Consider the following 14,141-nt stretch of genomic DNA (forward strand, 5'->3'; position numbering starts at 1 on the left):
TCACCTAGCGGGGGAAGCCTGTACCACAAGGGGCCTGTTCTCCAGAAGATAATTCCATTTGGGGGGGTTCCCCCCTCATATGTATACATAGAGTTTAAATATTAACAATCTTTTTAACATGTTGAGACATAATTATAGTAAGAATCATGTTTGTGCTGCATTATGGGCAGTTGACATTAACAGTACAAAAAGTGGGTGCTGAGCAGATTCCTGGGCATGTGCTACCCAGAGCCGCATTCCTACTGTGAGCATGTGGAGTGCAAGGGGTGCCATGTGGCTGGTGTGGGCCACCAACTGGCAGCTGATTCCGGACTGAATGCCTTCTATCAACAACAAATGTGAGAAGGATGATTAATTAAACCGCTCCTCCATGTTTCCCATTAGTGGTGCTGGCTCCCTCTAATTCTGCATGTCCTGCATCTGGAATGGCTGGAGCCCTCAGGATGAGCATGGAGGAAATCCACAATGTGACCTAAGTCTCTGTTTATGAAAATAGTTTTGATGTCTTAATACACATATTTGAACCTTTACTCTGAAACTTGAGAAAGAAAAGTAGATGCTGCAGACAAACTTTACCTGATTCACAACATTGTTACCTGATCGTCATTTGGATGAAACCCACCCAAGGTGGTCTTGGGACAGTGGCAGCCACCTAGGTCTGGCCTTCACCTTAGGAAGAAGGAACCTGAGGTCAAGGTATCCAGCAGGTCACAATTCAGTGCCTATGAATACCAAGAATTAGAGTTAGACCTTGGGAGAGAATGGAGCATTTGCAGAAGCTAGAATTAGGGTATTTCTGGAGCCAGCCAAAATGAAAAGAGCAGGGTATGGGAAAAGTAAAATACCTATTTGTAATCTTTCTAAAAATACCCTAGGTCTATAACCTAGGGACATTCTGCTGGTTGGGTCTATCTGTCATGGGCTGCCCAAAGACGGGGTATAGTTGGAACTGAGGAGAGATTGAACTATACTTAGTTTGTAAAGTTCTGCAGAGGGATTTGCCTTTTTTTCTTGAAGACCAAATAAAAATTGTGTGAACGCAGGGGACAGCCTAGGCCTCCCTCAGCATCGGTTCTATACCTCTCTTTCCCCAATTTTCTTATCTAAAGCATCACTCTTTCCTCTAGGAGAAGAAATGACTAGAGCAATACAAAGATTTCTTCTGCTGCAGACCTGAATAGGCAAACTGTGTATGAAATAGATGATAGCCCTGGCTGGTGTAGCTCAGTGGATTGAGTGCCAGCCTGTAAACCAAAGGGTCGCCGGCTCAATTCCCAGTCTAGGGCATGCACACAACTCAGGTTGTAGGCCAGGTCCCAAGTAGGGGGCGTACAAGGGGCAACCACACATTGATGTTTCTCTCCCTCTCTTTAAAAATAAAAATATATGTATAAAAGAAATAAGCTCTAGCAAGGTCTCCAGTGCACCACAAGGTAGAATAGATTTCCTGTACTGCGGTGTCACCATTTAGAGATTCACTTGTATTAAACTATTATAAACCTCATTTTTTGGCATAAAATTCTCTTCCAAACAACTGATTGGGATCTGCTGAGATTTTCCACAAAGAAAATGGGAATTTTTATGTGGGGAGAAGGGAAAAGTGATTTGGAGCTTGGGGCGCTATGTGAGAAAGGAGAGCTAAAGGAAGATAGATAGTGAGGGCTCTGGGCAAACAAGAAGTCATGGGAGATAAGACGAGAAATGCATACCGAAACGTGTGCATTTCAGCATTTGCGTTAGTGGTCGCTCTACCTTCTCTGTCCCAGAAATCTGTCAAGATCTAGTCTAGAATTTTTTTCAATCTAGGCTAGAATGGTGAGTGAAGCAAGTTGGGAGATAGCCAGTTTTAGCATAATCTTAAAATAGAAGCTTCCCTTTCTTGTCTTCTTCCCTGCTTGGTACCAGTGAACTCCAGGAGCAGATTGCCTCACTTCTCTCTCATCTCACGTTCTACTGTCTGAACCCGTTTTACAAACCCCTTTCTCCATTTCCATTCTTCCAATCAATTGACTTTGAGACAACTTAAGGATTTTACAAAGGCATTCCAGAACTAGCTGAGCCCTGCAAAGAGAGGTTTCTCTAGGGGTGACTGTGTTGCTAAGAATATGGAAGGAAGTAATTATGAAAATAAGCCCTGGTACTCTAGTTCTTCTAGAGAGCTACTCCCCACATACATTTTCCTTACTGTTACAAAAAAAGAGAGATGGACACAGGGTTTATTCATAAATAGTTCTTAATCGGTCTCCTCACTGTCTAGGTGTTTCTACAGCTCCCAGTAGAAAATAACTTTGCCATGGTTGTCCACACAAAAGCAGCTGGTCGGACCAGTATCAAAGTCACTGTCCGCGGTATGAACAGTTCGTCTGGGCAGTTTGAGGGGAATTTGTTGGAACTGTCTGATGAAGTTCAGATCCTGGTAAGGATCCAAACCTAAATCTCGTATTTGTATATCAAGGAGAAAAAGTTTATAATTGCTTGTCATCCAGGAAGAGTTTTGCCTGAATAGACATAGAGAAATTGCTAGAGATAACCTAGAATGGGTTTATAGTTTCTAGATCTTTGTCATTTCTGCTAATTGCCTCCACATAAGTGTTGACATTAGAAACTATAGTATAAGCACTCCTCTCAGTTTCTACAAGGAGCACAGGGTGTGAGCACCATGACACCTAAAGAGAGATTAATTTGTGACTTATTCTGCCTAACATAGATATTATGATACAGTCCACTTAGTTATATTCGTAGGTAGAATGGAATCTAATCCTCACTTCCAGTAAGCTTTAGAGTATGAAAAGTTTCTACAGTGTTCTCAAGCTGAAAGTTAACTAACTCTACTGTTTTTAGAATTCAAAAGAAAATTTATCATTTGAGTGGGCAAATAAAATTCTCTCCCTCTGAATATGGGGCTGATTTCTTCTGTTTTGTTTTGGTTTTTTCTCCTTTATTTTGGCTTTGGTGCTCTGTGCAGTGGGACATAAAGGAAAAAACACTTTACTAGATGGAAGGCCTGAATAATGTCCCTTGTTAATTTAATATTATAGGATCTTTTTTTCTCAAATCTCTTTTCAGGTTATAGGAGCTAAAATTAGAAATTTCAAAATTATTTTACACCTTACATCTAAGTAATACAGAGGATGTAATAAGTGTAACTTGAAGCAGGGCTAATATTAGGTTATATATTCTAGGATACCTAGATAATGTTTTAAGTTCCTGACTCATTTTGGAAAGTACTGTGGAATGTTAGGCTAAATTGAAGTCAGGCAGACAGTTGATTTGTAGTTGTCCATATGTGAGTAAAGGTTACCATTTGTCTTTTCCAGAAATGAGGAAAAATTATTTTCTCATTATAGGTGTTTGAAAAACTCCATCTTTTCTATCCAGAGTGCCAACCCAAGCAAATTCTAATGCCCATGAACTCTCAACTGAAACTTCATACCAACAGGTAAGGATAACGGAGAAGAAGGACAGGCCAGGTTCTAACTTCACCCTCAGTAGAACATTGCACATGGAATGGACTATTGCCTTCTTGGTGATTTTTCTTACCAACAAATAATTTTGGGGGGGTTGATGAAAAATGCACATAACATAAAATTAACCGTTTTAAAGTGTACAATTCAAGCACTTACAGCTCTTTTTGAATTTGTCTAGTAGGTCTTCCAGTCTTTACCAGAAGACCCTCCACAAAAATAAAGTGTACAATTCAGTGGCATTTAATACATTCACAAAATTGTGCAACTATCACCTCTGTCTAGTTCCAAAACATTTTCATTACCACAAAATGGGATACCAAACCCATTAAGTAGTCACTCTCTAGCTCCCCTCGTCTCAGCCCCTGGCAACCACTAATCAGCTGTCTCTATGAATTTAACTGTTCTGTGTATTTCGTATCAATGGAATCATGCAATATGTGAGCTTTTGTGCTGGCTGCTTTCAGTTAACATAATGTTTCCAGGGTTCTTCCATGTTATAGCATGTATCAGTACTTTGTTCTTTTTTATGAGTAAATAATACTCCATTGTATGGATATAACATTTTGTTTATCCATTCATCCATTGATGGACATTTTGGTTGTTTTCACATTTTGGCTATTGTGAAGAGTGCTGCTATGAACATTCATGTACAAGTATTTAAGTACTTGTTTCAATTCTTTTGGCCAAATAATTATTAAAAACATTTATTTTCAGAGAAAGGGAAAGGGAAGGAGAAGGAGAGGGAAAGAAACATCAATGTGTGGTTACCTTGTGTGCACCCACTACTGGGAGCCTGGCCCACAACCTAGGCCTGTGCCCTGACTGGGAATTGAACGGGCTACCCTTTGGTTCACAGGCCAGCACTCAATCAACTAAGCCACACCAGCCAGTTTGGCCAGATAACTTTTAGTGATAAACATATAATAGGATTTGACTTTTTAAAAAGATAAGCCCTGGCCAAGTAGCTCAGTTGGTTAAGTGACATCCCTGATACTCCAAGGTTGTGGGTTCAATCCCCATTCAGGGCATATACAAGAATAAACTGGTAAGTGAATGAATGGGTGGACCAGTAGATTGATGTACTCTCTCTCTCCCCTCTTCCTCTCTTTCTGAAATCAGTCAATTAAAAAAGAAAAAAAAAAAAGGTAAAAAAAAAAAAAAAGGTAAGCATAATCCACAGGCAGACTTCTACCTGAGGAACAAATAAGCACACAATATGGAGAATGCAAGCAGGTTCCTCAGAGAACAGCCTTTAACAGTGTTCCTGGCAGTCTCTGCTCCTTCATTTCTGGTCAGAGTCCCCAAGAGATACCACTTGCTCTGTTTGCTCCCTAGGGAAGGGGCTGCCTTTGTGAGTTCCCGTGTTCTCAAGTGTTTCCCTAATTCATCTGTCATTGAAGAAGACGGTGAAGGGCTCCTGAAAGCTGGTTCCATTGCAGGTACTGCTGTGTTGGAAGTCACTTCTATAGAACCTTTTGGAGTCAACCAAACAACCATAACTGCAGTTCAGGTGAGTTCAAGGACTTACTCAAAACAAATAAACAAATAAGAGGAATACCATGGCCTTAAGAATCAGATTTCTTTTTTTAAGAACTAGAAACTTCTCTGGATGTCCAAAATGAACTATAAGATAAGAGGATAATATTGACATGATTCTAAACCATCAAATTAAAGTGAACTTTAGAGTTCGTGGGATTAACCTCAAATTGGTATGATTTTCTTCTAACAACTTGGTCAAGAGGGTTGGTGTGGGAGAAATGTAGAATTGTTGCTATTAAAATTTGGCAGTTTCAGAATGAAAAAATTTAGAATTAGCCCTGGCTGGTATGGCTCAGTGGATTGAGTGATGGCTTGCCAACTAGGGGGTCGCTGGTTCGATTCCCAGTCATGGCACATGCCTAGGTTGGGGGCCAGGTCCCCAGTGGGGGGCGCATCAGAGGCAACCACATATTGATGTTTCTCTCCCTCTCTCCCTCCCTTCCCCTCTCTCTAAAAATGAATAATAAAATCCTTTTAAAAAATTTAGAATTAGAAGATTCCTCAGCCCTGGCTGGTGTGGCTCAGTGGATTGAGTGCAAGCCTGTGAACCAAAGGGGTTGCCGGTTCAATTCCCAGTCAGGGAGATGCCTGGGTTTTGGGAAAGGTCCCCAGTTGGGGGTGCATGAGAGGCAACTACACTTTAATGTTTCTCTCTCTCTCTCTTTCTTCCCTCCCTCTCTCTCTGAAAATAAATAAATAAATAAATCTTTTAAAAAAAAGAAGAAGATTCCTCAGAGATAAGTTAGTCTAATATACACATCAGAACTGCCACCAAGAGCAGCAAGATGCTGCAGTACATCAACTACAGGATGAGGTGCATCCTGCAAGATGGTCCTATCTTCGTTGGCACTTTCAAGGCTTTCGACAAGCATATGAATTTGATCCTGTGACTGTGATGAATTCAGGAAGATCAAGCCAAAGAACTCAAAACAAGCAGAAAGAGAAGTGAGTCCTTGTCTGGTGCTGTTTTGAGGGGAAAACCTGGTTTCAATGACAGTAGAGAGACCTCCTCCCAAAAAGCTGCTGGGGGCCCAGGGATCAGCAGGGCTGCTGGCAGAGGAATCCCAGCAGGTGTTCCCAAGCCCCAGGCCCCTGCAAGACTTGCTGGACCAGTTTGTGGGGCTGGTGGGCCATCCCAACAGGGCCTCCTCCCCTAGGAATGTCCTCAACCAAGGCCCTAGACTCATCTTGGCCCTCCTTAGCTCCCTGTCTGTTTCCTGAAAGACTGTACATAGTCCTTTTATTTCAATGTGGTCTGTGAAACAAATTTATAATAAACTCTTATGTTCACCCTTTTATGTATATTATCTCTTCTAACTACCACAAAAACCCTCTATGAGGTAGGCATTATTATCCCTATTAAACTGAAGCTATGAAATGATGAAGCTAGGACTCAAAGCTGGACTTCTCTTACTGTTATCATAGCTTATCTCTTACAGTGTAAAAACAATCTATAATATTCTTTTTTTTTTTAAACATTTTATTTATTTATTTTTACAGAGAGGGTAGAGAGGGAGATAGAGAAGAAGAGAAACATCAATGTCTGAAGGAAACATTGATCGGTTGCCTCTTGCACTCCCTGAAATGGGGACCTGGCCCACAACCCAGGCATGTGCCCTGACCAGAACTGAACTGGAACCTTTCAGTTCACGGGCTGGGGCTCAATCCACTGAGCCACACCAGCCAGAGCTATAATATTCTTGATAAATGATCAATTATTTAACAATATTGAGTACTCTGCACAAAATAGATGAATTGCAGTCCTTTCCTCAAAAAGCTCCAGCTTCTCTTCACATTCCCACAACTTTTATAATTAAAAGCTATTTCTTGTAGTATCCTATTTTTCACTCTGATTTAAGTCATCTAAAATCAAGAGCTATTTCCTGTAAAAGAGAAACACTATTTTTATCATTGCCTATAAATCTCAGAGTATGGTCACAGCTCCTCTCCAGTGCGTTCTTGTCTGTACCAGTAAGTTTTATCTCCCACAGGTGGCACCTGTGACATACCTGCGAGTAAGCAGCCAACCCAAGCTATACACAGCTCAAGGAAGGACGCTGTCAGCCTTTCCCTTGGGCATGTCTCTCACCTTCACTGTTCAGTTCTATAATAGCATCGGAGAGAAATTTCACACACACAATACGCAGCTTTATCTGGCTCTAAACAGGTATGGAGGTCAAAGGAATGGTGTTGACACTGGTAGAAATTCTTTCAGAGTAGGCTAGTATTATATAGCAGCTCCAGTAAATTGCTCTCACATTCTGCACTTTGTTTGAATCTAATCTTTGTTTCTTTCATTAAAATGGAAAAAGACCAGAATGGTATTAGTTGTTCAATGAAGAAAAAGTTCAGGATATTTTGAATCTGGCAAGTCCTAGTTCACAGAAAGCTTCCATAGGGAGCTAAGTGGAGTATTATTAAAAGCCGTGCTGGGACTTCCGGCCAAGATGGAGGTGTAGGTAGACACAGTGTCTCCTTGCACAACCAAAAGAAGGACAACAACAAATTAAAAAAAAAACAAAAAACAAAAACAAAAAACAAAAAACAAAACCCAGAACTGACAGAAAGTCGAAGCATATGGAAGTCCGACTACCAAGGAGATAAAGAAGAAACATTCATCCAGACCGGTAGGAGAGGCAGAGATGAGCAGCTGGGCAGAGACAACTCGCGGCAAGGCAGCAGCTGGAAGACCCAGGGAGGCGGCACCTGGCCGAGCAGGTGGTCCCACATTCATGTGCAGCTAAACTGGGAGGAACAACTGGGGAGCGAGACAGACAGCACAACCCAGGGCTCCAGCGTGGGGAAATAAAGCCTCAAACCTCTGACTGAAAACACCTGTGGGGGTTGAGGCAGCAGCGGGAGAATCTCTCAGCCTCACAGGAGAGTTCCTTGGAGAGACCCACAGGGTCCTAGAACATACACAAACCCACCCACATGGGAATCAGCACCAGAAGGGCCCAATTTGATTGTGGGTAGCAGGGGAAGTTACTGAAAACCAGCAAGAGGGCAGAGCAAGAGGCATTGTTCCCTCTCAGATTCCTCCCCCACGTATAGAGTCACAGCACAGCATTGTGGGTTGCCCTGCCCTTGTGAACACCTAAGGCTCCACCCCTTTACGTAACAGGCATGCTGGAACAACAACAAAAATGTCCTGAATGGAAGATCAGGTCAAAGCTCCAGACAAAATACAACTAAGCAGCAAAGAGAAAGCCATCCTATCAGATTCACAGTTCAAAACACTGGTAATCAGGATGCTCACAGAATTGGTTGAATATGGTCGCAAATTAGAGAGAAAAATGAAAGCTATGCTAAGTGAAATAAAGGAAAATGTACAGGGAACCAATAGTGATGGGAAGAAACTGGGACTCAAATCAATGGTGTTGACAGAAGGAAGAAAGAAACATTCAACCAGAACAGAATGAAGAACTAAGAATTAAAAAAAAAATGAGAGACTTAGGAACCTCCAGGACATCTTTAAATGTTCCAAAATCTGAATCATAGGGGTACCAGAAGGAGAAGAGGAAGAGCAAGAAATTGAAAACCTACTTGACAGCATAATGAAGGAGAACTTCCCCAATCTGGCAAAGAAAACAGACTTCCAGGAAGTCCACGAAGCTCACAGAGTCCCCAACAAGTTGGACCCAAGGAAGCATACACCAAGGCACATCATAATTTTATTACCCAAGGTTAAAGATAAGGAGAGAATCTTAAAAGCAGCAAGAGAAAAAGGAGACAGTTACCTACAAAGGAGTTCCCATAAGACTATCAGCTGATTTCTCAAAAGAAACTTTGCAGGCAGCAAGAGTCTGGAAAGAAGTATTCCAAGTCATGAAAAGCAAGGACCTACATCCAAGATTACTCTATCCAGCAAAGCTATCATTTAGAATGGGAGGGCAGATAAAGTACTTCCCAGATAAGGTCAAGTTAAAGTTGTTCAGCATCACCAAGCCCTTATATGAAATGTTAAAGGGACTTATCTAAGAAAAAGAAGATAAAGAATATGAAAAGTAACATGACAACAAGCTCACAGTTATTAACAACTGAACCTAGAACAAAAACAAAAACAAACTAAGCAAACAACTAGAACAGGAACAGAATCACAGAAATGGAGATCACATGGAGGGTTATCAGTGAGGGAGTAGGTCAGGAGAGAGGGGGAAAAAGGTAAAGAGAATAAGTAGCATAAATGGTAGGTAGAAAATAGACAGGGGAAGCTAAGAATAGTATAGGAAATGTAGAAGCCAAAGAACTTATATGTATGACCCATGGACATGAACTAAAGGTGGGGAATGTGTGTGGGAGGGGGTGCACAGGGCAGAGGGGAATAAAAGGAGGAAAATGGGACAACTGTAATAGCATAATCAACAAAATGTATATTTTTTAAAAAGCCATGCTGAAAAAAATATTTAAATTAAAAAAAAAGCCTTACTGGGCACTATATATATGAAAGTAATAGACTAATCTCTGGTCCTTAGTTGCTCACACCCCACTGTAGAATTCCTTCTGAACTTTTGAGCTGTTGAATGTAAGATGTTGTAGGAGGGTCTGCCCTCAGGACTGGTTCCTAACTATTGCCTCTTTTCAGAGTTTCTGCCTTTCATGTCTCCTTTCAGAGATGACCTACTGCTTATTGGACCAGGGAACAAGAACTACACTTACGTGGCCCAGGCTGTGAACAGAGGGGTGACACTTGTGGGGCTCTGGGATCAGAGGCACCCAGGCATGGCAGACTATATTCCTGTCACTGTGGAGCATGCCATTGAGCCAGACACCAAGCTTACCTTTGTTGGAGATGTCATCTGCTTCAGTACTCACCTCCTCAACCAAAATGGTCTAGATACCTTCCCTTTCTTAACCTCACAACTGACTGGATTACGAAGCAACTCATCCCTTAGAGGATTTTTTCTAAATTATCTAAAATCTGAGGGCCTCTCTTAGAAGGAAAATATTTTTATGTATTTTATTATTTTCCATGCCCATTTCTCTCAATAGCCACTCATTATAGCAGACCATCATATTTATTAAGTGCCTATTGAATACATAGCTCTGTGTAGTATATTATGTAGACAGTATAGGGTACTGTGCCTTCTCCATTTCCAATTTCTGAAGGAGGGTAAATGCTAAGTTGAAGCGCAGTAAAGGATGAAATAAAAGGAAGGACAATAAGGCTTTAGTTCTAAGAACCAATTTTGTGTATAGTGTTTTGTGAGGCCCAGTGAAGGCCTAACTCCTACATATATCATCACTATAATAAGGTTTCACCTTACTATTTTCTTGATCAACAAGAGCATTTCTGTTCTAAGAAGTACTACTGAGTTAAAGAAAATCAGTCTTTCGCCCTGGCCAGTGTGGCTCAGTGGATTCAGTGCCAGCCTGCGAACCAAAGGGTCTCTGGTTTGATTCCCAGCTGGGGCACGTGCCTGGGTTGCAGGCCAGGTCCCCAGTAGGGGGCACGTGAGAGGCAACCATACATTGATGTTTCTCTCCCTCTCACCCTCCCCCTCTACCTAAAAATAAATAAATAAAATCTTAAGAAAAAGAAAATCAGTCTTTGGTTAACAAATAATGTTAATTCTTTGGGCTTACAGATAGCATATTTCTAAGTGGTACACACTGACTGGGTGTACGAATCCAAATAATCCACCCAAGTAAGGCTGGCTTTGGTTTTGTATCCTCTCTGGGAACTACAGGTATATGTGTTTAGGTAAAGTGATGTAATGTTGGACCTGACTTTAACTATATATTTTGGACTTGATACAAAGGGAGCTCTACTCAGACTAAGTCAAATTCTCCAATCCTGTAACAACTGCCTTGCAAGCACCCCGTACTACCATGTAATCCAGGGCTGGTGAGCTAACTGCTTTAAGGTTGACAGAATTATAATGCCATGATTGTTAATCTCTTGTCATTGAGGCAGAGGCTCTTTTACTCTCTTTTGCTAGGTTTTGTCAGGATTATCCCCCTGTCTCCATCTGGAATATTCTGGGCATCCCAAATCCATACCACTTTGGATGAAGAAGCAAAAGGGCCACAGGCCAGAATCAGTAATCTAGATTAACCTGTGGCATTCCTCTGCTACCTTGAGATTTAAGGCAAAATAAATCCTTTCTCTTGCCAGTTGTCACTTTCTTACAGTCTTTGTGCTGGTATCAATTGGTAGTACAAAGCAAAATTTATCCTTAGGAGGGTCTAAACAAAGTTTAACCAGAGAGTTATCCACGTGTAAAATGAGTTTTTCTTTAAGGAGAACTAAGTACCATTTATGATTATGAAGGTTAGCAAGTAGTTCTTATTTTATTTATTTATTTATTTAAATCCTCACCTGATGATAAGTTTGTTGATTTGAGAGAGAGACAGAAACAGCGATGGTTGCCTCCCTTACATGCCTAGACCAGGGATCGAACCCACAACAGGACAACGCTCCAACTGAGCCACCTGGACAGGGTGGTTTTTATTTTATTTTGCTAGGATGATATGTGAAGGGGATCCTGCCATTCAGAAAACAAAGTTATCCTCAAAGTTGGTGTTCCTCTTGGGGAGAGAGATCCAGTTGCTTGACTGGTCTAATGATTTGGAGTCTGAGTAAAGTTAAAGTGACTACCAATGTATATCAAAAAGTTGCAGTCAAGTGCTTTCTCTTGTCTTTTCCTAGGTGAACCCGGGATATGGATGATTTCCACTGACAGTATTTTACAAACAGACATTATCACTGGGGTAGGAGTGGCCAGGAGACCAGGAATAGCAACAATCTTTTATGACATCCCAGGACTGGTGAAAACATATCGAGAGGTAAACCTAATGATACCAGGGTTGAAGAGACAAGGGAGACCACTTCTATATATGGGAATATGCATATAGAAAAGAAATACACTCACATATCAGAGGTAAAAACAGCCAACAAGCTTTATTGGAACATGAATGGAAACACTATTAGGATTCTTAACCAGAAGAATGACTAAACTTATATCAGTATGACTACTGGTTGGTACTAAACTGTAGGGATGAGAGTAGAAGTTGAGAACCCAGTTGGGAGGTTATTATTGCAATAACCCAAGTGCGATATGATGGCAGATCAGGGTGGTAATAGAGGAGGTAATGAGTAGTTGAACTGATTCTAAATATATATTATAGGTAGAGCTAATAGAATTGCCTGACAGATTACATGTAGAATGTTAAGGCAGTCAAGAATGATTTGACGTTTTTGATTGGACAGCTGAAAGGTCAAAGTTGCCATCAAATGAAATGGGGAAACTGTAAGTGGAACAGTTTTGTAGAGAAGGTCAGCTCTGGACATGTAAAATTGGACATGAGGTAGCTGTGTATAAAAGTCTGGGAGTCATTGGCATAGAGATGACATGTAAAGCTATTCGATCACCAAGGGAATGAGTATAAACAGAAACAAGGTCCAAGGACTGAGCTCTGGGGACATTCCAATATTAAGAGTGATAAGAGAAGAAGAGGAACTAACAAGAGAGACTTAGAAGAAATGACCAGTGAAGTAGGAGGAAAACCCAAAGATTTAGGTGTCCTCTAAGCCAAGTGAAGACAGTTATTTCAAGAGGAAAGGAGTGATCAACCACGTCAAATGCTATTAATAGTTCAAGTAAGCTGAAAACCGAATCATGACTGAGGGTTTTTAGAACATGGAGACTGGAAACTGATGAGTAATTTCAGTGAAAGTGATGGGAGTGAAAGTTTGATTGGAGAATTGGAAAAGAGGACTTAAAGACAGTGGATAATAGGACAGCTCTTCAAGAAGTTAGAGTCAAAACTCTGTTTTGTTGATTATTTTTTAAAATTGGAGAAATAATGACAGGAATGATTCAGTAGAGAAGAAAAATTTGATGAAGGAGTAGGGAGAATTGCTGAAGTGATATTCTTGAGTAGGTGGGATGGGTGAACAAGTGACGAGGTTGGCTCGATGAAGCCTTTTCAGTTTTCCCTCAGATACAGGTACAGTCTCCTTCCTCTGTGCTCAACAAACTTGTTTGTTCCTCTTTTCATTCCTCAAATGTAATAGCTGTCATTCTTTGAGCATCTACTATGGGCTTGGCACTTTGCATCTATTTTTTTTATTTTGATTTTACATCCAGTATAACTATCATTTTTAATCTGCACAACCTGCAAAGTAAAGTATTTTATGCATGAGTAAATTGCCCAATAAATGCCTATATAGTATCTGGTGCATTCTTTTAAGGAGCTCATAGTCTAGTGGTGACCTAAATAATTACATGTAGACTGCATAAATAATGAAAACATAATTGATCACTGCTTTACTAGTGGTATATCAGATATCCTCTTAGAATACAGAATAAAGCCATTAATTCTGCCTAGACATTAAGCCTAAAGTTTTCAGAGGTGACGATTAAACTGAGTCTTGAGGATGAGGTATTTGTTTGGCAAGAAAAATGGGAGAAGGCATTTTAGACCAAAGACATAGATATGCAAAGGCAAATAAAAGTATATGTTTTGTTTCCTCTGTTTGGTGTGGCTCAGTTGGTTGGGCATCAGTCTGCAGAGAAGTTGCCAGTTCAATTCCCAGTCAAGGGCACATGCCTTGGTTGTAGGTTCAGTTCCCAGTCGGGGCATGTGCGAGAAGCAACCGATCAATGTTTCTCTCACACTGATGTTTCTCTCACTCTCCTTCTCCCTCCCTTACCCCCTCTATAAAAATAAATAAATAAAATCATATATATATATAATATGTTGTGTTTAAAGACCAACAAATAAATCAGGGTGGCTTTAGCATAAGTTTACAAGGGAAGAAAGGGAAAAAATTATTAACATCCAAAAAAAGAAATTGTATCGAGAGTAGATTAAGAGCCCTGCCTGGGAACTCAGTTGGTTAGAATGTCATCCCCATACAATTGTGGGTTCAATCTCCAGTTAGGGTACATACAAGAATCAACCAATGAATGCATAAATAAGTGGAACAAAGAATCGATGTTTCTCTCTCTCTCAAATCAATAAATTAAAGAAAAAAATGGTTTTTTTTTCAGTAGAGAAGAAAAGAATGTTGAGGACAGAGATAATATGAGAGGACAACCAGAAAAAAAGATTGAGAAGGGTCCAGGTACTACAAAACCAGGGAGAAACTTCTGGCCAAGATGGAGGCATATGTAGATACACTGTGCC

At 40.6% G+C, this 14,141-nt stretch overlaps 1 protein-coding gene and 1 non-coding gene across 2 annotated transcripts in view; both read left to right on the plus strand.

The window, feature by feature from the left end:
- The window catches only part of NUP210L (nucleoporin 210 like), a 90,637-nt gene that overhangs the window by 60,659 nt on the left and 15,837 nt on the right, over positions 1 to 14,141 (plus strand). Inside the window, exons 28-33 of the mRNA XM_024573299.4 lie at positions 2,258 to 2,416; positions 3,348 to 3,439; positions 4,803 to 4,977; positions 6,998 to 7,173; positions 9,620 to 9,837; positions 11,659 to 11,795. Coding sequence (XP_024429067.2) covers positions 2,258 to 2,416; positions 3,348 to 3,439; positions 4,803 to 4,977; positions 6,998 to 7,173; positions 9,620 to 9,837; positions 11,659 to 11,795 — 957 coding nt within the window. The remainder of the gene's footprint in view (positions 1 to 2,257; positions 2,417 to 3,347; positions 3,440 to 4,802; positions 4,978 to 6,997; positions 7,174 to 9,619; positions 9,838 to 11,658; positions 11,796 to 14,141) is intronic.
- LOC112318465 (U7 small nuclear RNA) lies at positions 3,614 to 3,676 on the plus strand. Its single transcript, XR_002976217.1, has one exon. It is a non-coding gene; the product is annotated as a U7 small nuclear RNA (small nuclear RNA).

The sequence above is a fragment of the Desmodus rotundus genome, chromosome 12 (assembly GCF_022682495.2).
Source record: "Desmodus rotundus isolate HL8 chromosome 12, HLdesRot8A.1, whole genome shotgun sequence".
NCBI lineage: Eukaryota > Metazoa > Chordata > Mammalia > Chiroptera > Phyllostomidae > Desmodus > Desmodus rotundus.